General features: G+C 46.5%; 1 protein-coding gene across 3 annotated transcripts in view; it reads right to left on the bottom strand.

The window, feature by feature from the left end:
• Positions 1 to 3282: 3282 nt before the first annotated feature.
• The window catches only part of LOC139051257 (uncharacterized), a 76004-nt gene continuing 52209 nt past the window's right edge, over positions 3283 to 27077 (bottom strand). For 2 of the 3 annotated variants that reach the window (XM_070528258.1, XM_070528259.1), the window contains 2 exons: positions 14481 to 14592; positions 3283 to 3920 (listed from right to left, as the gene is read on the bottom strand). In XM_070528258.1, the coding sequence (XP_070384359.1) occupies positions 3668 to 3920; positions 14481 to 14592 (365 nt within the window). In that variant the 3' untranslated portion in view covers positions 3283 to 3667. Of the gene's footprint in view, positions 3921 to 13453; positions 13602 to 14480; positions 14593 to 27077 lie in introns of all 3 variants that reach the window. The other variant, XM_070528260.1, reaches the window with a different exon arrangement.

Raw genomic sequence — 27077 nt, 5'->3', positions numbered from 1 at the left:
CGACGGGGAAAATGTGGCGATACGCATTCCTCTCGGCTGCCATTGCATATGGCTGCTCATTAGCATAATTCGCGCGGCTCGTCGCAGCAAAAATTATGGCGGAAAATCTCAGCAATGGCGGCCCAGTGCAACGTCACGCATCGTCAAACTGACGATTACGAAACAGCCCTTCCTGTGACGCTCCTCACAAGATATTCCTTCAGCCAATCAGCAAGCTGGCATGGCGCATATCTTGAATCGCCACCACATATTCACGCAATTGCAGATGCATTGCACTGGCTTCTGCACGCTACCGCTCACATTCTTTTTGAAGCGCTAACATCACAATATATCTGCCAAGGACCAAAAAAATGTATTAGTCCATAAAATTTGCAGCTCCACGTCACGTTTCGTCATCTTGATGAAAACGCAAAATGACATTTCGCAAAACTTCCGTTTCCCGGCAAAAATTTCAAGGCACGTGAGCTCGCCACAGCCAATAAGAGATTAAACATGGCGGATAATGGCGGCTGTGCAGCCGCCATGCGTGTCCAGAATAGAGCCCCAAGAGGACAACACGCCATCGTAGCCACGCCAACCCATCCAATGTTATCAGATTTGACGCTGACTACGTTAAATTGAGGCCAGACGACCGCCAAACGGACGGATGGAAATACCGGCGAGCATTTTCAATCCGGACCGCGAGCGGAGGAGGCCGGACAAGGCGAGGGCGGCAAGTTGCGTTCGGCGCATACAAGCAGAGTATACAACGCCCCTAAATTTCTGCAAATCACTCGCTGGTCTCTTTCTTACAAGAAGTTTCGAGTTGCAATTTACGTAATACAATGTCATCCTGCGCATTATCATATGCTACTTTGCTACCATCAACACAGTAGTAATTGAAAGGAAAGTTAAGTGACGATACCGCTGGCGAGGTGTGGAAGCTAAGCCCACCCCATGCAGACACAGGCAACATCGCTACTTAGCTATGCGATAAGTATACACGAAAATGTCTCCGTATCGGCGCAATCGAATCTTAAGCTGCCCGTTGAAGAGGAAATAAGTCTTCACTCATTCGTACGAAGCCGCCTCACCGGCTTTCCAATAGCTCGCCTTCGAAAAAAAAAAAAGAAAAAGAACATCGCCAAGATCGCAGCGATAGCTCTCGTTCTAAGCACGATGCGCGCAGCTTGGATAAACGTTTCGCGCTGCCGCCATCACTGCGACATTAGCGACGGCGGCAGCGTACAGTTCATCCCATTGCGGCGCGCGTCGTGCTTAGAACGAGTGCACCCAGCACGGTAATTAGGTTGTGACAGTGACAATTCGTGCTTACAAATCCAGGCGCTTATACTATAGAGTTGCGCAAATGTTCTAACTGTTAAATACGAATTGAATAGTTTTTGTTAGTCTACTCCTACTCGATTCGGGAATCCACTATACTATGTAGGCGACTGTCTGTCTGCTCCAGCGCTAAGAGGGACAGCAACAGTCCTTGCTGTGTGCAGGGAGAAAGACTGATTCAAATGGAGACTCGCCCGAATCACTCTACTTTAGCAGAAGACTTGTGCGTATAAGATCGAGTTTCTGAATAAGTACGCGGAGCAGGTCACTTATGCACAACAGCAGCCAGCCGTTGGCAAGCATGTCTCATCTTGGGCAGCCCATGTATTCGCCGTCTCGATTTTGACATACCAGTTTATCACTTGACCTATCTCACCATGTTTGCATTCCTCCAAAACGATGCGCGGCACTTTAGCAATGCACTTAATAGCTTTCTAAACGAGCGCTACAATCTACTAAATGCGTTTGGCACGCGCTATTCCGTTTTCTTTTATATTACTTTTATTGGTCATCGTTAACCTGATGTAATCGTACTGCGTCGCGGTGTACCTGTTATGATTGGGGGCTCAATCACATCGTTCGTAGCCCGTTGTCAAGATTGGAGTCCGCCATGAATTCGAAGGTAGTTGGCCCATGCCGTCGTCCAACTTATACACGCTGAGCACGTTCATGAAGGGAAGTGCTGCTTCTCATCGAGAACGAGGAATATGGGTTTATTTACAGTATTTACATGCAGTTCATCAGTCTAGCATGACTGCGAAAGAAAGTGTATCGAGCATCCGCACAACAGCCGTTTATAAACACTCTGTCCACCCCCGATTCCAAGGTGGCGGAAACGTTACACACACACACACACACACACACACACACACACACACACACACACACACACACACACACACACACACACACACACACACACACACACACACACACACACACACACACACACACACACACACACACACACACACACACACACACACACACACACACACACACACACACACACACACACACACACACACACACACACACACACACACACACACACACACACACACACACACACACACACACACACACACACACACACACACACACACACACACACACACACACACACACACACACACACACACACACACACACACACACACACACACACACACACACACACACACACACACACACACACACACACACACACACACACACACACACACACACACACACACACACACACACACACACACACACACACACACACACACACACACACACACACACACACACACACACACACACACACACACACACACACACACACACACACACACACACACACACACACACACACACACACACACACACACACACACACACACACGCGCGCGCGCGCGCGCGCGCGTTATCGGTCCGAAACCGACATCAAACGAATTTCAAACTGAGCGGACCCTCGCAGTGCGCCCGGGTAGCCATTGTCCTGCGTCTTGGTCGGCGCGTGGGAAGAGGTCGACGACGTTCCCGCGGCAACTCCCGCACTCCTAGCAGATCAGGTCCGCGTTGGTGAGTTCGGTAACAATAGTTGGCCCGCCGAACTCATTCAGTCACAACGGCGACGAGGCTAGAACGTAACGGTGGCGGTTTGAGCACAAAGCCTGCTTCGTCAAACGCATCCTAGCTGAAGCGACGGAGAGTGGAGGACGCACGTATTGTTCCCGACAGTCGATTTAGTCACGCCGTGGCTAGAGGTTGGCGGCGGCGCTCCAGGAAAGTTGCGGCCACGGTCGCAACTGGTTGGCAAAACTTGCACTGCAGCTGCCCGTTCTTAACACTGTACTAAATAATGTAAACAAGTTTTTTTTTTCTTTGCTGAACGCAATCCACAAACAGTTTCACCTTATTAGAAATTGCAAATGTTCGATTCGATATTTAACGGTCATTTTTCTCAAGCACTTGGAGCATCCATGGGATCTTTATTCCATCAGTAAATAAAATCGCAATACATAAATGAAATATAAAATTAGCATAAAAGTGAACAGAACATCTTTACTCGACAATACAATAAAAAAAAGTAAAAGTCGCAAAGTGGAACTGCGGCACGCAATTTTTGAAACAAATAAATTTATATGGTTCTAAATATAATTAACAAAGACAGATTGTGGGAAAGATATATCAATCTTTTCTGATAAATTAAGTAACCCTGCAGAGTTTCGCATGAAACAAATATATATATAACGTTTTTTTGTTTTTTTTTCTTTTTTTTCATATTATATATTCAATATCGCTAAGTGCATGATGGCGCACTTAGCGGTGCGCCCGAAGATTCATGGCGTGTGGCTCAGTGTGCGGCCGCTCTGCGCGGTGCCTCGGCGTCGTGTTCGAGGTGTGGAAGCACCTGCTCCACCACAAACTGCTCGGCCGACGGGAAGGACAGCATCACGTCCATCCAGGTGGCCAGTCGGCCGCGAGAAGTGGACGGCCCAAGACCGCCGCGGCCTGCTTTGTCCTTGGGCAGCTTCTGGAACAGCTTCGTCAGCAAGTAATGATGCCACAGCACGTTGGTGTGCGGGCGAAAGGCTTCCCAATCGTCACTGCGAGGAAAAAAAAGAAGCAATAGAGCGAGTAAGGTGTGTGTCGTAGATTCGTTTACTAAACTTGAAAATGGACAGTCTGCAAACAAGTTCTTTAAGCGCAGCGCAAAAAAAAAAAGGAAGGTGGCAGGGACACGAATAAACCCACACCGACATGCAATACTTTCAAGTTAGCGCGTTTGCCTTCTGCTTTTTCCGTTCGCGTTTCTATTTGCGCCATTCCTTGCATGGCCATTTATCACCTTTCCGACATCTGAAAGTTCAAATTTTCATTTTTCTTTATTTCAGTGCCTATCAGTACAGCTTTCTTCCTTATATTGAGTCATTTTCACCAGTGTTTCGGGCCATACGAAAGTGAAATGAACGAGCCAGGAAGGAAATGCTCTCAATCTACCTGAACCAAACGTGATACATTCACTCACTGATGGAGCTATCGACCTAATAATCAAATTCGCTGATCGACATCCATGCCTGTTAACATTTGCGCTATGATGGCTGAAGGACGCCATATTGTTATCCATGGCCAATCAATAAAGCACATGCTGTTCCGCTTATTGAGAACAAGTTTCGAGCACATGGTTGTATTTTCACATCTTCGGATATTCAAATGTATTGCACTGAAAGTTGTCAAACTGACAGAAAATATTTAGTGGGGGAAAAAAACAGAACTAGCGCTACCGGCGCTCAGAATATCGCCGAAGCTGTCGCCGCACTCGACTGGTCCGACGCTGGGCGACGCTATTTAGTCGACTGTCGCGACATGGCGCAGCTCAGGAACTTTAGCGGCTCCAGTTCGGCAGCCTTCTGAGTTGTAGGCGCCTACGACAGTGGTTAAATGAAGAGGGATTCTTCGTCTGTGCGAAGGCACCTGAAATGACCAAGCACCCCGGGTAGCGTGCAATGGCCCGGCCTCTAGCATCCAATAAAGCGAGACACGTGTCAGTTTTCATTCGGGTTGGGAACGCCAGCTGGCATGTGCAAGACAACCGTCTACCCAGGACGTCCACTAACTTTGCGGGGACTGCGTAGCCAGTGCTGACTTCGCCACAGTAGGCGCTCTGCTGGCTCGGATTCTTCAGTGCATTGGTTGCCACGGAGTTCTCGCACGTTGCTGTACGATTAGCAGTGTTGCAATAAAGAAAATGCATTGCGACGAAAAGCAAGGCGGGCTGCGCAAATGCGAAGGCGTGGATGGCTTATAGCACACTTTCACAACGCATGAAAGCAGCAGGATCAAAGCTGTGCTCATTGCAGTGTGTCATCAGTATTCGCGCGTTAACAATAAAATGTGTTGGGTAGATAATTCAAGCAAAATCAAAGAAAAACTCAGTTACGGTGGTGCTTTATCTGTGTTTAGTGTGTTCTCACAACCATATGTATGCACACAATTACGTACCCTGGACACGTTATGCATCCGACTCGTGTAACTGCGGCTGTCTCCGATGCGCGCAAATCGAGATCAAGTCGTCATGGGGCAGCGAACGCGGAGACCGCAGCAAAACACGTTAGCCAAGTTGCGCGCCTTTTTCGTCCACGGCTACGCGAGTCTGACAGGCTTGGGAACATCGTATGGCAGCATATACAAGTCTATAGCGTTAGCCAAGCTCTTAAAAATAAGATGTAGAATACGAGGACGCAACCAATGGTATTCCGTCAGCAGTGACGTACCGCAACAGGAGGATTCTTTTTTTCATAACTATGGATAAATAAGTTAATTAACGAACCATTTAATTACTGGATGTAGGGCGCGGATTTTTATAGAAAAGTAAGAATTGCCTTTTAGAAACACCCGATTCAGTTGTTTTCAGTGCGCTATGTCTCCCGTAATTATTTTTTTCCCGCCTTATAAGGAAAACACGCGAAATACGAAAATAGCCGCACGATTACGCATCCGCGCGCCGCGACACCAGCGGTGCCAGGCGTTGCTCAGGGGAATTAACTCTGCTCAATACCTGGCTTGTCTGCCACGTGAAAGTGGCGAGGCATCGGTATGGGCGTTGGTCACCGTGAACTGCAAGTTTGCTTTTCCGTGTGAAGCCAATGCAGTGCACAGCTGCATTGAGCAGGGTTCATTGATCTGTCTTGGTGACATCAGCACGTGTCATTCTGCCCCTCCATTCCCCTTAAGCCGACGAGAACACTTTCATCCAGCAGAGAACGATGGTCGCCTGCAATAAGATTGGATTCCGCCTTCGGCGTGACGTCAACACCCGGGGAGCTTTAACGGGGTTCTTTCACGCGCACCTAAATCTAAGTACACGGGTGTTTTCACATTTCGCCCCCATCGAAATGCGGCCGCCATGGCCGGGATTCGATCCCGCGACCTCGTGCTCAGCAGCCCAACACCATAGTCACTGAGCAACCACGGCGGGTGACGATGAGATGCACACACCACGGCGGGGGACGATGAGATACACAGCGGTATTCCGAGCACTCTTAAAGAAATTACACACCCCCAACTTGGCCCGCAGACTATAGGAGTGAAGGCGTTCAGCCGAGGTTTTCCGACATCGAAAACTCGCTTGACTCTCTTAAACAGTGCCAGGCGAAAATTCCGACTTGTGGAAGTTGTATCAATGCCATGCAAAAAGGACTTTCACGCACCACCGAGAAAGTAGATGACTTGGCAAACAGGGGACGTCGCAGCAACGTGGCTATGTTTGGGCTAACGGAAGAGGGAAGCGGAACCGCCACTCAGCTTCGATAAAAAGTCGCGAACGATATTTTAACGCGATAGCGTTAAGGAGCTCGTGTCGCAGAAAAGCCGGTGTCTTCGGCGTCGGTATCGGCGGCGTTGACCGTGAGCGATAAATCACGGCAGGCACTCCATAAATAAAAAGCAACTTCCAAGATGGGCTGGGTGGGAATCGAACCAGGGTCTCCGGAGTGTGAGACGGAGACGCTACCACTCAGCCACGATTTCGATGCTTCCAAAAGGTACAAACGCGCCTCTAGTGAATGCGGTGTTGCCTTCGAAACGAGCCGTGGAAAGTTATACTGTGGTGTATATCGGTAATTATGACCATGTAACTTACAGAAGTCGCAATTACACGAGTAGCGAAGTGCGTGTCGCTGCATTTCTTCTGCGCTTTCCGCACACGGAGAGCCATCTTGCGGCAAATACAGAAGACCCCCTCCTCTCCATGTACGGCGCTGCCCCGACAGATGGCGCGCCACGCGCGCATTGGAGCTGTCGCGGCTCGGACTCTCTCCCCTGACAACGCTTCGCATTGCTCCCTCTGTAGAATCAAGCGTCCTTCCTTTCTTTAGATCACTATCTCTCTATCTCTCTGCCCGTGCTGATCACGACGTTTGGCTGGCGCGCATCATTTCCCCCTCCGGGATACCGAGTTGTTTGGTTCGCTCCGCTTGCTCAGGCGCACGTTTCGTTGCTGCGCCGAACGCCGCGTTGCTCGACCATATGGCTCGACGCTCACCGCGTCCGATGCGGGGCGCCTCGTAAGTGATGGCTGCCCTGTAGCCCATTGTCTTACACCCCTTGGCGGGTCGACGGGAACGCTGTCGCGTTCCACTCTTGAAGGCGAAGCTTAAGCGTCCTCCAATTTTTCAAGGGTATGGTCGGATGTCTACGTAAAACAGTCGAGCGTATTCACAGTCTTCGCCGAAAAAATAGCAACCGGGTACGTGCCTTCATATTGCGCTTCTTTTATTGCACAGAAGGAATTGGTAGTTTTGCGCAACTACCACAAACATAAGGATAAAGGTGCTTCTGTTGCAGAAGATTTCTCGACAATTGTTAGGAAGGCACGGTGCAAATTGTGGCATTCATCTAAGTTGGAACGTGGAAATGGAGAAAAAAAGGTTAGTCGCGCTTATGATAAGCTTAAAATTAATAATGACACCTACGCGTGAGATTCTGCTGGAAGGAGGAGGGTGCTTTTAAAGCAAAGCAGAAACCCGGTTACTTAAGTCGCTGAGGGGTCTTCGTTGTGGTATGCTGGAGCAGCAAAGACAACTGTCAACAAAGCTTAGTTTGTGTGAAAAGTCACGGAAATGAAATTGATAAATTAGAGGAACTGATTTTGCTCTGCCCTCCCTCCTGATGGTCTTGTGATCACGGAAACGTGACTGAATACCATGGTACATTGTTTTGACATGTTTCCCATATTTTACTCAGTCTTTTGTTCGCATCGCCACAGTCGGGGTGGCGTAGTCCCAGTAGCTGTCGAGCTGAGCTTATATTCTCGTAAAGAAGTTGCCATTGACCTTCACATGAACGTTTGGTGAAGCAGCGCCACCTATGATTCTTCCATGCTAGCTGGTAGCGTTTAAAGACAACGTGGGGCCCCTGAGCGATATGTATTGCACCTGCACGACTATCTCAATGCCAATGTAAACGAGCGCACTAAATTATTAAAGGGAATGCCTTAGGTGACCATGTTGGCGGTGTCCTTGGCGAAACTGCGCCGTGACGAAAAGGCCGACGCCACAAAGAGTTAAAACACGTCAAAAAATGTTCGGATTGGAGTCACATTTCTGAGCGAGGTTTCTGTAAATACAGTAAATTAGTGGCTTCGAAAAAAAATTGTTACATATCGGTCCGGATGGGAATCGAATGTTAAGTAACTGCTGTCACGCCAGGTGTTGCTGTGCCGAAAAGCGGACGGGCACGCTCTGTGCATTGACGTCACAGTCGGAGCGGCGGCGATTGTCGGCGGCAGAACGATGGCGGATCGTGCAGCTCTTGCGGCTCGCGAGAAATGGCCGCGCAAGTACGCCACTGCGGAAGAGGCGCGAGCCGCTGCGTTGCCACTCGTGCACTTCCCATTGCGGCTCGTTGTGTCTTCCAACTGTAGAACTTGTTGCATTAGCAACATGTCTTGCGAAGAAGTCTAACTCCGACTGTTATAACTTTATGTATCGCCGAACGCGCAGCAGCATTTCGCGTTGTGTTACAAGAGTGCAACACATGCCGAACTTTTTACTAACTGGCGATTTTAACTCGCCGGGAATAGACTGGACTAATCTGACGGTTGGGAATAAAAAAAAAACCGCAAACCGTGATTTAAACACAGTGTTTAACTTTGGCTCTGACACGGCTTGATACACATCCGACGCGCACTCAGGAGGTGATTTCGCCGGTGTTGCATCCTGTTTTCGTGTCTCGTACTTTAACGCCAAAGCTAAATATCAAGTATGGTATCACAAGAGGCTGTCACTGACGTTTCACCAAACAGATAAACACGTCAGAAATGGTAGAGTTATATCGCGTATTGCATGTAAAGACTTATCGGGCCAATGATGAAAGCGTCATTTATTGCCTCGAAGACCTCTCGGACGATTGTTTCCCAGTTTATAAAGCAAACGCCAACGACGTCTAGCTGGATCAAAGTCGAGGCGGCGATTGCGCTCTACGAGGAAACTCTCGCCTCAGGAAAATTCAAAACGACAAAGCGCGAGACCCCGTGAACTACTCGAGACATTTCATTTGATAAAGCGATTGCAAAGCACGCGTACAGAAGCAACAGAAACCTCACGGGAGTAAGTGAACTTGTTCGTAAATTGAAGGCAGAGATTAAACGCGCCAAATATTCTTTTTTCGAATACACTGGCAAACTTCGATAAATCAACCATAGAAATTGTGGCGATAACTATCGGAGGCAGATAGTTCGATATCGAAGCTAAAGATCGCAAACCATGTGTTAGAATACGCGAGTGCCACTTTCAATTCGTTTTTTGTCAATTTTGCCTTCACACGTGTTCCCTCAACAAATAATTTCTCAGCACCACGCAGCCTTATGCACCCTGTGCAAATTGCAAGACCGGCCATCTTGAACTTGCTATTACTTTTTCACGTAAGAAAGGCCCCGGTCCCCGACAGCATTTCAAACCAGTTTTTTAAAAGATACGCAGAAGAAAGCTTCCGCCAGTTTTAGATATGTAATTTTCCCAGTATCGCTAGGTACGGGTGCTCTTCCTGCAGACAGGCCCTGCTCGAAATTCCTACCTATTCACAAAGATGGCGACAAACTATTGGTAGATACTTAACGGCACATACCCTTAAGGAATCGTAAAATATTAGAACATGTCATCATAAAGCAGTCATAAGTTACTTAGAAGTTAATAATTTACTTTATAGCAGGAAACACGGATATTGTAAAAGGATGCGAACTGTAACCCATTTGCTTTAAATTATGCATGGCCTGTCACGGTAATTAACTCCACCCTGTAAGCCGACACAATTTTGATTTATATTGCTACCGCGACCCACATTGTAAGTTATTCGAAAAGTTGAATTCAATAGATATTCATCCCAAAATAATCACGTGGATTGAAGCATATCTTTCGAAAAGTGTGCAGTATGTTTCAGTAAACAATGTCGATTCTAGCCATCTTAATGTTTTATCAGGCGTACAACAGGGATCCATTTTGGGACCTTTATTTGTTCCTGATTTATGTTAATATTTATTCATGCGAAGATCCAGGAGTTACACTGAAGTTATTCGCCGATGAATGCGTGACCTACTGCACTGTGCCAGCGTGAAGGACCAAAAATTTTAATTACGCGAAACTGCTGACTTGTTTGGCTTGGGACATGGAAATAAACGTCAGGTAAACGAAGTTCCTCAGGGTAAGCAGAAAAAAAGAGCCTTTCTTTTCAGTTGCCAAATATCGGCTACTGATATAGCTCAAGCGCTGGAACTCAAATATTTAGGAGTCAATTACACAGGACCTAAAATGGGCGCAGAACACAGACTACATGCACCAAGGCATTCGAACAATCAGGATTTCCACTCCGAAAATTAGGGATGGCATCGCCACAGGTGAAAGTAGCTTACAAAACTTTAGTAGCGCCAATTGTTGAGTATGCAAGTAAAGTTTGGGACTCCAGTCAAGCTTATCAAAAAGCTTGAAAAGTACAAAATAGAGCATTCAGGTTTATCTGCGGTAAGTACTCACGTCACGTTAGTGCGACTGCTTTACATGTCAAGGGATGCATTTGTCCCTTCGGCAGGATATCGCTGCTATTAAGCATTTTTCTTTTGTACATTATGACGCATCAAAATTGACAAGGAAGACTACCCGAAGCAACCGTGACGGTATTCTGGTCGAAACAACCACAACAGGTGCATTTGTGCGTCTATCGCACGGTGCAACACTTTGAAGAACTATTTCCCGAAGCAATAGAACTGTGGAATACACTGCCAAATACTGTTGTGAATGTTGGTGTGTTTTTTATGAAGTTGAAGTAATTCTTGTATCGCTGCGAGATTGGTGAATTGGTTTTGTTGCGTGCTTGATTTCCATGTCTTATTGCGTCGACCATTTCGCGTTGTGAGCATTAGGTTTTTTTATTTTTTCATGCTCCTCTTTATAAACTATTTTTTGCAGTGTGCTGCCACTGTTTTTGTACCAACTACGGTTATCCATTATCTGTACCCATTTCCTGTATGAGGCTTAGAAGGCTTGCGGTATGAATAAATGAATTTTAGAAAGACGTATCAGATCACCAAATGGTCTGGACCAAACCGTCTTGACCAATCGGTCTATAACGGTTCGATATTGCTTCCAGTTTCCCCCTTCTACAGCACCACTATGCCTGAAAAACTTTTGACGACGCTTCTGTAACAGTTCTGCCTGCTTTGCACTATAACGAGCAAAATAAAACCGCACGCGTATTGCTTAGCACTCATTTTAATGTCGCTTGTATTGAGAACCCGCAAAGGCGGTCAAGAGCGTCGAGATTCCTTAAAAGCACTTGTTGGGCTAGCTGGTAGCTGCAGATGATAAAACATCAAGACGCCAAATAAACGGACACACACACACAAGAGGCGCCCTGTCCTGTCCCTCTCTCGTGTGTGTCCGTTTATTTGGAGTCTTTACAGTTACAGCGCAGTAACAATATTTTTTTTTTTATTTTCGAGTGAGGCGAAAAAGCTAGTGTAGAGTACTCCTTTAACGGCAGTACTCGCAACCCCAGTGTAACTTCAGAACGTATAAGCCCCATGAAATTGCTTTGTTTGCTTTGTGTCAAAAAACGAAACTGCATAGTTGATTGTGCATCTTTTGCTTGACGTGACGCGGACGAGACCTGACACAAAAATTAAGTCAGATCACTCCATTAGGGTTCCAGTCTCAAAAGCGATAATTTGGCTTAGCAGACGAACCAGTTATAACAACTTCTCTACAGCGCCTTAAAGAGAAGCTTACTTTGCGACCCCCTCCCCCCCCCCGCCAACCGAAATTTGCTGTCCGTTGCTGCTGCTGTCTTGGCGAATGTAGCTCACACGAAGGCGCTCATATAACGAAATCAGCTTACACTCAGCTACCGCGTCTTGCTAACTTCCCCGCCAGGCACGTATTCGCTATGCTGCAAAACATTTTACATGAGAGCAGCTTTGAACCATTTAATTAACCGGTTCACATAACTTTCGCTCTGCACAGATTAGAAAATGCATTGTACATTGTTATTGTTATTGTTATTGTTATTGTTATTATTATTATTATTATTATTATTATTATTATTATTATTATTATTATTGCCGTTTGGCACCGTCCTCCCTTCTGTGCCGCATATTGTTAAACCACTTTTGCGGCAGGCGCCTGTTCACGCTGCGTCGCGGAAAAAAAATATATATATATATATATATATATCGTACTTTCAGAGGCATATCTGCGATGAAAAAAAAAAGATTTATGATAAAAAACGGCCAAAAGAAAAGTTCCTTTGAGCAAGAAAAAGAGGTAGCGCGTCGCCAAAATCTAATACTTGTGTTTTAAACAGCGTTGCACAAACCATCTGTTCACATCTTCGACATAAAGTTAATTCATGAAAAAGTTGCTTATTAAGCACTACTAATTAATCTAATTACGAGAACGCAAGAGATACTGGAAGCTCCTCTAGGATGTTGCTGACGGCTATACAGATGGCTTCGTCAGGCCATAAGGCTTCCCCTAAAAGGGGACTTTTTGGAAGATTATCTGCATTAGCTGCGACGCGCGGTATCTGACCGGCTTCGTCCGCAACAGCTGTCTCCCCACCCCATATAGGTCATTTTGCTGTTTACAAAGAGCTTGGAGAGATTGCCGTTTTTACCTAAAGAAATTGCCAGCTGGCACGGAAGCGAATGTTGAGTCGCTGACTCGCTGTAGTGGGCCAGAACACAGGCCAACCCATTTTAGACACTTTTCCTCTGCCACTAATCAAAGCTTTACAAATCCATTTCGTTGCAAGTTACACGGCAAATTAAACGTTTTACACTTGAGGCTTGTGCCACATTACTTCTATCCGAGCACGTAATAATATCCCGTACATTGATCCAACTTGAAAACGCGCTTTGCGAGCATTGTATACTGCTAGGACCCGGATGTCTCCTGTGGCATGCAAGCCCACTGCTGCGACGGCGTTCGCAATTGCGTCTGCACTCCAACAACCCCACTTGTTCACCGCCGTTCAGGCGTCAGCAGATGCAATAACTGCTACTACAACAAAGCACTGTCTGTTCACTGGCGCGGGTAGGTTGCGCTCGGAGCACGTGCGCGGGTGCGCACAGGCATGCACATCGACGTACCTGTTCGCGCAGCGGGTCTTGCGGAGCTTGGGAAGCGCGAGAACGACTTCGCGCGCCGAAGCTGGCGATGGCGGACAGTGGCGAGTGCGCGTCGGACAGCAGGACTCGCTCGCGGTTGGAGCCGACGCCAAAGCGCATCACGATGCTCCTGCATAGGTTCAACAAAGCGAGCGCTCGATGTCGCTTCTTTCGATGAGCCCTCTGCGCCCATTGACTCACCACCAGCGCAGTTTTATATGTTTGTATTTAGGCACGCCGTGGTGAAGGACTCCGGAATAACTTGAACCACCAGGGGTTATGTTAACGCGCACCCAATGTATGGTGCACGGGAGTTTTAGCGATGCGCGCCCATGGAAATGAGGCCGCCGAGGCCGGGATTCGATATCGCAAACTCGTGCTTAGCAGCCCGACACCACAGCCACTAAGCAACCACGGCGGGTGTTAGCTCAAAGTACATGGCGGTAAGACTTGTTGCCATAACGAAATCAATTATGACTTTTTTAATGGAAGCCGCAGATGGTCGAGCTCAGTGTGATGAGTTTGTTGTGGAATAACCCACATGCTAATAAAAGACATGCACGTCAGCCGCAAGACACCCGTGACATGACCATAATCTGATACGAGAGCGTCGAGCGCAAGAGTGGAAGCTATAAGCACTGATAGACGGCAAGAAGCAAACGTGATAACATTGAGGCAGAGAAATGTACGGAAGGAGAAAAAGGGGGTAAAGTAACTGGGTAGGAACATGTACAAGAATGTGAATCGTTACGTCTGCCTTCGTGGTTGTTTCACCCACTATTTTCCTGCCTTCTCAACCCCTCTCCCCGAGATTGTGCTTATATTCCCGTCATCCGAGCCATAAACGTGATTGTGTGCTCTGTCCTGTCGCCTTCTTCCTTCTCCGTTGTGCACACCAAGAAGTACTTTTTTTTTATTGTCTAAAGAATGCTTCACCAACCAGTCACCCGTAAACAAACCTTCGTTACTGAGAGCTTTTTGTTGTTTTACGCAACACGAGCAGACCCACCACTCCGCTGCGTCGACGCTCCTCGGACTGATTGAGCTCTCGTCATGACGTGAGGCTGGGCTGGGAGCGGCGCTGGGAAGCCCAGTTGGCGGCTGCCCACCGAAATTGGTCCCTGCGAACCACAAACACATGGCAAAAAGAGAAAAAGTTAACCTTTTTGCTAAAACCAGTTATCACGACTTCGTCACATGCTGAATCCCAGATCCTAACTCCGAACGGGATGCTTAAGCGAGAGACAGACTGGTTTAAAGCGTTATGCAATCATCTGACAAAAACACCTTGGCGTGTCACCATCTCGGACAAAGCAATGCTCTACTCTCCTCATAAATTCTTCAAACTGTAAGGGAAGCCTGTACGATACTGTCTTACAGGCATGCTATCACTGAGAGACAGTTCGCGTGCCAAGTCGGAGGTTGTACGGCGCAAAGATGCGCGGACCCAAAAGCACTTTTTCGTGCTAGACGCATTTTTCAGTTATTCGTAATGAGCCCGACAATTTCTCACACGGGTAGCGAAGTGAAACTAGCTCTGGATGCGCTAACCTAACGTAAAAGCATTAAAGGGAAAGCACTCTTCAGCTACTTCGTCCAGTGTGAATGGGCGTCAGCCGATTCCGCATAAAAAAGGGAGAGGGTAACACGAACGCGAAGAAGAGTAAAGACCGGAGACGGAAAGCGCCGCTGCGGAAGAGAGCAAGGCATCCGATTGGTGATCGCGCACGCGCGTGACGTCACGCACTAGGGCAGGAAAAGATGAGAGCACCTTGTCCTAGACCTTCCACCCTCGACTGAATGCGGCCGCTTGATGCAAAGTCACTGCAAGGAATTCGCAGTCAGGATCTCAGGGATAGCGGGGACTGCTACGGAGTTTCAACTGAGGGGCTGCGATTACAGCAATATAGGAGAGGGTGCTGATAAGCATTGAGCCTGACCGTGAAAAATGACGAGGTAGCTGCAAATTGCCTGGTACATCGGTCAATTTTTTCTCAATGGTGCAAAAATGAGATACATAATTTTCAGTTTATCATTTGTTTTCAGGTTCAAAGTGAACATGAGACAACATCCAGAAAAGTAAATTGCGGAAGAGCATAAGACCATAATAAACTGCTGTTTCAGGCAAAGGTTTGAAGCAGATCCATGATAATGTCACTAACTGTGCGATACGGGTCCTTCATATGCTACCGTTATTATGCTACTTCATATGCTACCGCTACCGCCGTGTCGCCGTTTTATACCTTCTGTTGTCTTTGTCTTGGGTGCGCTGTTACAAGCCTTACCATGAGTCCCAACCAACTGGCCCAACTTGACGTTCTGATGCTACCGATAAACGTTGGGTTGCCAATTTTAAGATTAGCCATTTGCAGGTGCAGCGGTGGCGTAGAGGTAGAACACCCGCCTCGCGTGCAAGAGGTCCGTGGTTCGAATCCCGGTGCCGGCAATTTTCCACCGGATTTAAAAAAAAAAAAATCCGCGTGTTGATAAAATTGCACAAACAGGCCTGGAGTGTGGCCTGATCCCGGTGACCAGAACCGGTAACGCACTCCCTCACCAGAGCAGGATTGGCCACCCTGGTGCAGTACTTGGCCACAACCTCCTATGAACACAACAATCAAACCCCGGCCCTCAGTCCCCAGCAGCTGCAAAGCAACTGACCACGGCGGCGGTCAGACCTGCGACGCAGCAGAGGGTGCTAAGAATCACTGGCTCGGGACAGGCCGCCATTGGAATATGAACCTGGCAACGTTTAACGCTAGAACGTTATCTAGTGAGGCGAGTCTAGCAGTGCTATTGGAGGAATTAGATGGAAGTAAATGGGATATAATAGGGCTCAGTGAAGTTAGGAGGCCAAAAGAAGCATATACAGTGTTGAAAAGCGGGCACGTCCTGTGCTACCGGGGCTTAGCGGAGAGAAGAGAACTAGGAGTCGGATTCCTGGTTAATAAGAATATAGCTGGTAACATACAGGAATTCTATAGCATTAACGAGAGGGTGGCAGCAGTGGCGTAGCCAGAAATTTTGTTCGGGGGGGGCTACGCCACTGGTCGAAGATATATATATATATATATATATATATATATATATATATATAGCTGCACATTGCAGCTCAGCCTCCTCCTTAAGAGCAAGCTTTAGCTCGGGTGCTCCCATTTAAGTACATGTAGAAGGGGAATTCGTTTTTCCCTGCAACCACTTCACCAAATTTGAGGAGGTTTATTGCATTTAACAGAAAAAGTTTAATTCTAGTGACTACTGGCTTCGAATTTTTCATTTAGGTGGTCAATTATTTATTAAAAATTGGCCAGAACTGAAGATTTTCAGAAAACGAAACTATCAAGCTTAAAACTCCGTGACTCAACAATGAAAAATGATATCACAATTCTGTGTATTGCACCTAATAGTACATCTACAGCGGACAAAATAGACATGTTACACATGAATCTCAAAAAAATTTAGTATTGTGGAAATACGGCTTTTGCAGAACCCTTGTACACAACGTAACCAATTCACGTAAGATACAAATTGTCATAGCAAACTTGTCCGCTTTGACTGTTATAATAAATGCCGTTTACAGAACCACAATATCTGTTCTTCATGCATAGCTATTAGTTTGTAAACGTCGTGCTTCTATTTTTTCAAACTTTCGAATTTTCCAAAATATTTTAAACAAAATTCAGGCCCTAAATCGAAGTTCTGTTTCCAACAGACACTAGGATTTAACTTTCTCTCTCAAAGGCAACCAATTTCAATAAAAGCGATTAGCAGGATTATCTCAGAACAGCGTTTCTGCGTTTTACAAGTATTTGAATAGGCCGCGTCGGATTGGGCCCGAGCTAAAGCTTACTCTTAAACAATTTATCGAGAGATCAAATACATGAATAATGACTGCATTGTCATTGCCAAAGATGCTGCAAACGAATTCTTGAAAGCTACGCACTGTAAATACAAGTAAAATATGTATTTTTTCATAAAATATTGTACTCGTATGTGCCAAAAATTGTGCCCAACATAACTGACGTCAATGCTTCCATGTTTTTTGTCTATTTATTAAGTAAAGAAAATATCACACAAACTTTAGAACTATATCAGTTCGAAACCAGGAAAGCAGTGCATGCCGCTGATATGAAAAATTAAAAGGCAATGAACTGAACAAGTTGAGGACAAATATGTTAATGAAACTTTGTCATTCAAGAACCGTGCTTACATTCTTGTATATATGCAATGGCCAGTGAAAAATCTCGATGACGCTGTCGTTTGTTCCAATGTATTACGCAGGAGTAGCTGTCCCTTGTCGTGTATCGTGAGTAATTGCACCGAAGTTATAGTCGCGACAGAGAGCACGTATAAAAAGCAGGAGTTCTGCAAGATATATGAGGGCAAGTCAAATGAATGAGCCAACAACGGGGTACTTTATTTAAAAGTAGTCTTCATGAGAATTTAGACATTTGTCCCATTGACTAACGAGTTGCGTGATTCCCGTCTTATAAAACTCCTTGGGCTGCTGCTTCAAAAAGTCTGTATCTGTTTCCCTTGAGCTGTTTTTTCGGTTGCCCCAAAATGTAAAAGTCGCAAGGTGACAGGTCTGAGCTGTATGGCGGATGTTGCAGCGTTTCCCACTTGAACTTTGCCAGTTTTGTATTAACCACATAAGCGACGTGGGGACAGGCATTGTCGTGGAACAAGATGACCCCATTCGTCAATTTTCCACGTTGTTCGTTCTTGCTGTTCGTTCTTGCGACACGCTGCCGTTCTGGCGTTTCACAATATCGGAAACAATTGATAGCCTCTCAAGATTTAACAAATTCTACCAGTAATGGACCCTGTCGATCGAAAAAAAAAGTCAATAACACCTTTCCAGCGGAAATGATGGCCTTTACGTTCTTTGGGCGTGGTAAATTCGAATGTTTCCGCTGTAGGCTTTGCCGTCGTGTTTCAGGCTCGTAGTAGTGGCACCAAGGTTCGTCCCCGATCACAGTTGCAAACAAGAAGTCGTCATGCTCATTGTGATACCCGATCAGATGAGTCAAGGCAGCGCGAAACTTCTCCGTCTTCTCGCGATGGATAAAAATCTTGGGGATCCATTGCGCACCAAAGAGCCGATAACCGAGAAGCTCATGAATTATGGCGTGAACCGAACCGTTACTGATGTTCAGACGGTCTGCCAGTTCATCGATGCTTATCCTCCGTTCTTGTTTCAGCAGCTCATGAACCTTTAATATTGTGTGGGGGTTGATTGCACGATGGTTTTGGCCCGGTCTTGGAATGTCTTTCCAACATCCTTTGAACCGTTTGCTCCAACGCTTCACAGTGGTCAATGAAATGCAGGGTTCAACGTACACGGCAGTCATATGGTGATTAATTTCTGTTTTGGAAACACCTTCAGCTGTCAAAAACTTCGCGACACCGAGCTGTTCAACTTTTGAAGTGCCCATTATGTGACGCAATCATATTCAACCCAGTGTATGAGAGCACTAAAGAACATTTATCTTCACACCTGCGTGTCACTTTTGTAAATGAGACATGCCGTTCTCCTACGCGCATGCCTCGCAGATAATGAACCGAACCATTATTGCGTGGTTAGTGTAGGCTCACTTCCATTTGACTCGCCCTCGTACATTAGAAATGCAAAGATACAATGGGATATGCAAATGCGAAAATACCGCTTGATAAAGGACAAAAAAGTGTCACTGGAAACAAAGTTCACTGCATGTATACACAAAACCTCGCAACAAGATATTTAAGTATACGTATAAGTCTCCAATGAGTCTATGTATGTAAGAAGAAGTAACTGTATATAATGCGTCAAACAAGGCAAATAAACATGTTGCACAATCATAGATTCACAGAATCCTAGATTCCGCCCCCATTCCATCCACTCCCCCCGATGTATTGCGCGCGACGGAAGGCGGCGCGCTTGCTCCCCGCTTTTCTCCTTTGCACACACAAGACTGAGCCACCATCGTCGGCTCACCTATTCAACCTCCCCTCCTACGCTTTCACTCGCACATACAGCATGCAGCGCGTGGTCACGATGTTATCACCCTTGGACTTTATACGAAACCTGAGGGCGATGGCAGGAATGCGCCTGGAGTGTCCATATAATTGCTTTCGCAATAATATAATAAACGTATCCGGCAACTGAAGCGTCCCGTCGCCCATTACTTTCCGCAAAAGAAGTATCAAAATCGAACTTTGACCATGCGACAATTCGCTGCGCCGCAACAATGTATTTTTTTCTGTGAGGCGGAGGCACCGAAATGAAAAAAAAAACGCATAGGAAAGTATGTTGGCCAGAATCTACTGCCTACTTCGGGCACCTAATGGGGCTACGGAAGGAATACCGAAGAAAACATGAGATGCTTGGTCCACTGAGAACCATACGCATACTGCTCAGTATCCTACAGCGGCGAAAGAAGACTTTCCGGAAAGGTTCCGCTCAAGGAATGCGGTGCAATCCTTCGAGTCCCCACAGTGATGGCGGCGAGCGACCATTGTTTTTTTTTCTCGTCTGCTAGCCAGAAAGCGTCCAAAACTCTGTCCGGTGAAAATCCACTCGGCCAGAGCAAACCGAACGCGCACCGAAGTGCACCGCATGGTGGTCGGGGCCATACGAGAAAAACGTATGCGCTCTGGCTGGCTCTGGCAGCCCGCGCGTAGGGTAGCGAGAACAAAAAAAAAAAATTGAAGAGGCTCAATGTGTCCTCGCGAATAAAAGTCAAAGTAGAAAAAATAAATAAGAACGTAGTTACTTTGGCTGGCTTTAGTGTCTTGACATGGATGTTCTGGCGTAGGTTAAAAAAAATGTTGATATTTTTTTATGTGACATGACGGCAGAAATGAACCACCCCAACGCTCTGTCTCATTGGACCTCGCTGCCTGCTTTGTCAACTTGTCTGCTAGTGTGTTGATTTGGCTTGTCTCGTTGTATGTTCCGATGTAAGACTTTAGAAAAATCAATAGACCTTTGGCGTCAAATGTTTATAACAACATTAAACCCACAAAGTGCCGCAATTGAAAATCTAAAGCACAACTTTGGAAATGTCAATGCACCTTTCACATCAAGAGCTTATAAGATTTATACCCATAAAGTTTCGCAATTGATATCCATGCGCTCCATATACCGTGGCCTCAGTGAGATGCCGCGGCGAGCCCACTCACCACCAAAGCGCCCTTGAAACTTTGTGCTCGGATGGGACTACTTGGCGTTATGTGACTCCCGGTGTATGGGCGTTGCCACGAAATCCAGCCCGAGTTTGCAATCTTCGCGGTTAAATGTCTTTTCGAGCGTCAAAAAGACATTCTAGACAAAATCCAGAGTGATTTCCGGCGCCGGGGGTCGCTTTGGTCGGCGGTGCATGGACAGCACGAAAAAATTTCGGGGGGGGGCTGAAGCCCCATAAGCCCCCCCCCCCTGGCTACGCCCCTGGGTGGCAGGTCTTGTTGTGAAACTTAATAAGAGGTACAAAATGAAGATTGTACAGGTCTACGCCCCTACAACCAATCATGATGACCAGGAAGTCGAAAGCTTCTATGAAGACGTGGAATCGGCGATGGGTAGAGTGAAAACTAAATACACTATACTAATGGGCGACTTTAATGCCAAGGTAGGCAAGAAGCAGGCTGGAGACAAGGCAGTGGGCGAATATGGCATAGGCACTAGGAATAGCAGGGGAGAGTTATTAGTAGAGTTTGCGGAACAGAATAATATGAGGATAATGAATACCTTCTTCCGCAAGCGGGATAGCCGAAAGTGGACGTGGAGGAGCCCGAACGGCGAGACTAGAAATGAAATAGACTTCATACTCTGCGCTAACCCTGGCATCATACAAGATGTGGACGTGCTCGGCAAGGTGCGCTGCAGTGACCACAGGATGGTAAGATCTCGAATTAGCCTAGACCTGAGGAGGGAACGGAAGAAACTGGTACATAAGAAGCCGATCAATGAGTTAGCGGTAAGAGGGAAAATAGAGGAATTCCAGATCAAGCTACAGAACAGGTATTCAGCTTTAACTCAGGAAGAGGACCTTAGTGTTGAAGCAATGAACGACAATCTTGTGGGCATCATTAAGGAGTGTGCAATGGAAGTCGGTGGTAACTCCGTTAGGCAGGATACCAGCAAACTATCGCAGGAGACGAAAGATCTGATCAAGAAACGCCAATGTATGAAAGCATCTAACCCTACAGCTAGAATAGAACTGGCAGAACTTTCGAAGTTAATCAACAAGCGTAAGACAGCTGACATAAGGAAGTATAATATGGATAGAATTGAACATGCTCTCAGGAATGGAGGAAGCCTAAAAACAGTGAAGAAGAAACTAGGAATTGGCAAGAATCAGATGTATGCGTTAAAAGACAAAGCCGGCAATATCATTACGAATATGGATGAGATAGTTCAAGTGGCTGAGGAGTTCTATAGAGATTTATACAGTAGCAGTGGCACCCACGACGATAATGGAAGAGAAAATAGTCTAGAGGAATTCGAAATACCGAAGGTAACGCCGGAAGAAGTAAAGAAAGCCTTAGGAGATATGCAAAGGGGGAAGGCAGCTGGGGAGGATCAGGTAACAGCAGATTTGTTGAAGGATGGTGGACAGATTGTTCTAGAGAAACTGGCCACCCTGTATACGCAATGCCTCATGACCTCGAGCGTACCGGAATCATGGAAGAACGCTAACATAATCCTAATCCATAAGAAAGGGGACGCCAAAGACTTGAAAAATTATAGACCGATCAGCTTACTGTCCGTTGCCTACAAAGTATTTACTAAGGTAATTGCAAATAGAATCAGGAACACCTTAGACTTCTGTCAACCAAAGGACCAGGCAGGATTCCGTAAAGGCTACTCAACAATAGACCATATTCACACTATCAATCAAGTGATAGAGAAATGTGCAGAATATAACCAACCCTTATATATAGCTTTCATTGATTACGAGAAAGCGTTTGATTCAGTCGGAACCTCAGCAGTCATGGAGGCATTAAGGAATCAGGGTGTAGATGAGCCATATGTAAAAATACTGGAAGATATCTATAGCGGCTCCACAGCCACCGTAGTCCTCCATAAAGCAAGCAACAAAATCCCAATAAAGAAAGGCGTCAGGCAGGGAGATACCATATCTCCAATGCTATTCACAGCGTGTTTGCAGGAGGTATTCAGAGACCTGGATTGGGAAGAATTGGGGATAAAAGTTAATGGAGAATACCTTAGTAACTTGCGATTCGCTGATGATATTGCCTTGCTTAGTAACTCAGGGGACCAATTGCAATGCATGCTCACTGACCTGGAGAGGCAAAGCAGAAGAGTGGGTTTAAAAATTAATCTGCAGAAAACTAAGGTAATGCTTAACAGTCTCGGGAGAGAACAGCAATTTACAATAGGCAGCGAGGCACTGGAAGTCGTAAGGGAATACATCTACTTAGGGCAGGTAGTGACGGCGGATCCGGATCATGAGACGGAAATAATCAGAAGAATAAGAATGGGCTGGGGTGCGTTTGGCAGGCATTCCCAAATCATGAACAGCAGGTTGCCATTATCCCTCAAGAGAAAAGTATATAATAGCTGTGTCTTACCAGTACTCACCTACGGGGCAGAAACCTGGAGGCTTACGAAAAGGGTTCTACTCAAATTGAGGACGACACAACGAGCTATGGAAAGAAGAATGATAGGTGTAACGTTAAGGGATAAGAAAAGAGCAGATTGGGTGAGGGAACAAACGCGAGTTAATGACATCTTAGTTGAAATCAAGAAAAAGAAATGGGCATGGGCAGGACATGTAATGAGGAGGGAAGATAACCGATGGTCATTAAGGGTTACGGACTGGATCCCAAGGGAAGGGAAGCGTAGCAGGGGGCGGCAGAAAGTTAGGTGGGCGGATGAGATTAAGAAGTTTGCAGGCACGGCATGGCCACAATTAGTACATGACCGGGGTTGTTGGAGAAGCATGGGAGAGGCCTTTGCCCTGCAGTGGGCGCAACCAGGCTGATGATGATGATGATGATGATGACGTTCTGATGCTACCGATAAACGTTGGGTTGCCAATTTTAAGATTAGCCATTTAGGTTTTCAAGATGAGAAACCTAGTGAAACAGCTGTTTCTGCCTGTGCGTCAAATTTGAAATGCCTCCATGACGTGCTAAATATCAGGAAATATCTCGTGAGAATTAGTGCCATTACCCACGACAAGTTTAACTGAACGAAAGAGGAAACCTCTGGAGAGATCATAGGCTGTTTGGGAACATATTCAACAAAAGTCAGATTTCCTGAACAAACTGGTAACTGGTAATGAGACATCTACCGCTATGATCACGAGAGAAAGGACCAGTCTAAGGAATTAAGGCACGGTGGCTCCTGCAGGCCAAACAAGTTCCGTGTGCAAATGTAGCTGTGGAAGCAAGCGGCAACAGTTCCTTTTGATAAGAAGGAGTTCTTTTGGTGGAATGCCAATAGGGTGCAACCATTATAGCAGAGCATTACTGCGCGTTATTGACTAAGGTAAGATAGAACAAAGAAAATTTTCCGATGGTGTCGTCCTGTTGCATGACAATACACCGTCGCACACTACAGGTGAAACAATGGGAAAGTTGACCTTTTTAGGCTTTGAAGTGACAGCCCAACCATCCTATTTGTGCCGACCTCGCATTTTGTCACTATCAACTTTCCCGCTGGCTCAAAAAACGCTTAAGGCTCACTCACACTAGGCCGACCCGACACAGATTTCCATCTGCCGACTGTCGGCGACAGCGGTTTTTTACCTTCGTGTGGGCGCCTCTGTCGCACCGTACCGACGCCGACATCCTGCCGACGATCGGCGGAGAGCTCAGCGTCGGTACAGTGCGACAGAGGCGCCCACACGAAGGTAAAAAACCGCTGTCGCCGACAATCGGCAGATCGAAATCTGTGTCGGGTCGGCCTAGTGTGAGTGAGCCTTTAGAGACAACTCGGGAGTGTTCTGAAGGCAAATTATGCCGAAAATGAGTTATCCGAGCAGACGGAACAACTCTTCTTAACGCGTCAGCATTAGAAGGGTCGAAGAGGCAAAAAGTATGGGAAGTGTGGGAAGCCGGTCACGTGGCGCACGCACACAGACGTGCACGCGCACGCGCTGCTCGAAATGCTGGTGCTGCGTTAGGCCGGATCGCGTGTCTAGACGCGATAGTCACGCCGCATAGCCCACCCGCCATGTACATAATTCCCGCATAAGAAAAGTTTCGCAAGAAAACCGCAAATCAACGCGCATTCAGTTTTAATGAAAGGTGGAGACGTTAGTTGAATAAAAGGTTTGTCATGCTACTACAGTATGGAGTATGTATGGGGTGATAATTTTTATTTTTTTCCGGAATTTTTGAATGAATTCTGGGGTTAAATTTACACGCGAATACCACGATTTGATTATCAGGCACGCCGTAGTGGGGGCGGGTTTTGCATTTGCCCCCCATTGAAACGCGGTCATTGGGGCTAGGATTTGATCCCGCGACCTCGTGCTTAGCAGCGCAACACCGTAGCCACTAAGCTTTCCGGAAATTTTAGACATCGCCTGTGGCAGATAGAGCAATTCGTGTTCTTGAGCTGGACTACTCGAAGAGGCGGACACTTCCAGCATGATAAATCAAAACTTTTCACAAAACACAATGTTCATTAATTAATTCCTAATTGCTTTACGGCACATAATACGATTGACGAAATGCAGCGCATGAGTTCGCAAGATGTATTCACTTGAAATGAATCTCCAGGATGACAGCAGTTTCGAGATATTCCCCAAAGTGTGGGGCGAAATACATCGGCGTTCCAGTCCCTTTTGTGCATAAATGCATAAAAGAAAGTTGTTAAAAATGTAAGTGGAACAACACGGCATCTTTATGGAGAGTTCGTATATTTCCAAACAGGGAATTAGCTGGGGTGATAAACTTGGGAAATTTGCAGGCGCAAGTTAGAATCGGCTAGCGCAAGACACCTGTATTTGGAGAACGCTGGGAGAGTCGCCCGTTTTGCAATGGGCAAAAAAAAAAAAAACAGCTGGGGGTGATCTTCAAAGCGGTGTCATTCTGCAAATTCATTCCAAGTGAACGCGCCTTGCGAACTCACCCGCTACAATTTATAAATTGCAATATGTGCCTAAAATTAACTAAATAACAAGTTAACTAGTGTCTGTTTTTGTTAGCTGAATATGTGTAACTTTCTCGTGCAAGTAATATCCACCTTTCTGAATAATTCAGGTTCGACGAAGGAAAGGTTCGACATGCTACTACAGGTTCAATATATAACCAGAGATCAAAGGACGAGAGTACAAGAAAAAGATAAAGAGACGCACCACATTCATCCACTCGCACAAAAACTCGGGAAGCGGAAGTAGTGAACACCATGAAAGCAACATGGCGGAAAAGGGAGCTTTATGGCGCCGACAAACGAAGTGTTATCCATCTCTGGCCATTTGGCTGCACCACAGTAATGGGTAACATATTGGTTATTGACGGTTGACAAAATGCCAAAATACGTGGCAAAGTAGGTAAATTTAATGCTATTGACAATTCCAATAGCGTCAATATATTCGAAAATTAAGCACATTAAACTACACCCCTGTAAATGGTGCGCCATCGTAGATATAGACACGTTGAGGTAAAGCCCCCACACGGCACACTTTTGGAAAAATTACTTGGTTTGGACTATACTCCATCTCAGTAGTTTTTTTACTCAGGCCGCTTGGGGGCCAAGCTGAGAAGCCGCGCTATCCATAATCTCCGTAAATTTTCCGTGATGGCGAGCGGAATTTCAAGGCTAAACCGTCCTTCGACGAAGAGAAACGTCGGAACGCCTTCCAAGAACAACAAGGCTTTGGCAGGAAGAGCTCTCTGGGACACAGCAGCGACTTTCGTGAGCGGCCACGCCGGCGGCCCAGCTAACCCTCACCTGGCATACGACAACCGCTGGGCCGGCGGGTTTCCCACACCCTGACCTGACTAGAGACTGGGCCCCTCTCCGCCAAGGGCCAACACCGGCAGAAGACACGGACCTCCTTGGAGTGGAGGGAGAGAATCTCCCCTGAAGAATACGAGCATAAAGGATGGCGGCACACCCCCGCTGAAAATCGATTACTCGTAGCAGCAACAACTACCAGTAACAAGAATGCAGCAAACTATGGAAGTAATCGATTCTCGGGTTACGACGCTTGAGAACATGCAAAAAAACTGGACGCTCGATCGGAATAGGGCCGGTAAAAATCCACAAACCCTACGATAGGCCCACGGGGACCAACGAAACTGGGGCCACCGAAGAACCAGTTCCCAGTCATCATGGCCTCACGTATTCATTAAAAAAATTGGCAGTGGAAGTGCAGGGGGTACATTCAGAAACGGAGTAATCTTCAGCAGTTCATAAATAACAAGGAGGCGCCAGACATCATCGCTCTGCACGAAACGGGGGGACCAGCCAAACTGTCCGGATATAAAACGTATGGTACTGCAAGCAATAAAACGTCCGTCTCAACCCTAGTTAAAGGAACTGTAACTGCACTAACACACGATACAGGGGTTATAAACGAGGACCACGTCCTAATCGAGATAATCCCTAAACAAGGACATTAGGAGAGTTTATTCGTACTAAATG

Source organism: Dermacentor albipictus, unplaced genomic scaffold (assembly GCF_038994185.2).
Source record: "Dermacentor albipictus isolate Rhodes 1998 colony unplaced genomic scaffold, USDA_Dalb.pri_finalv2 scaffold_11, whole genome shotgun sequence".
NCBI lineage: Eukaryota > Metazoa > Arthropoda > Arachnida > Ixodida > Ixodidae > Dermacentor > Dermacentor albipictus.
This window is presented reverse-complemented; position numbering and strand designations above follow the sequence as displayed.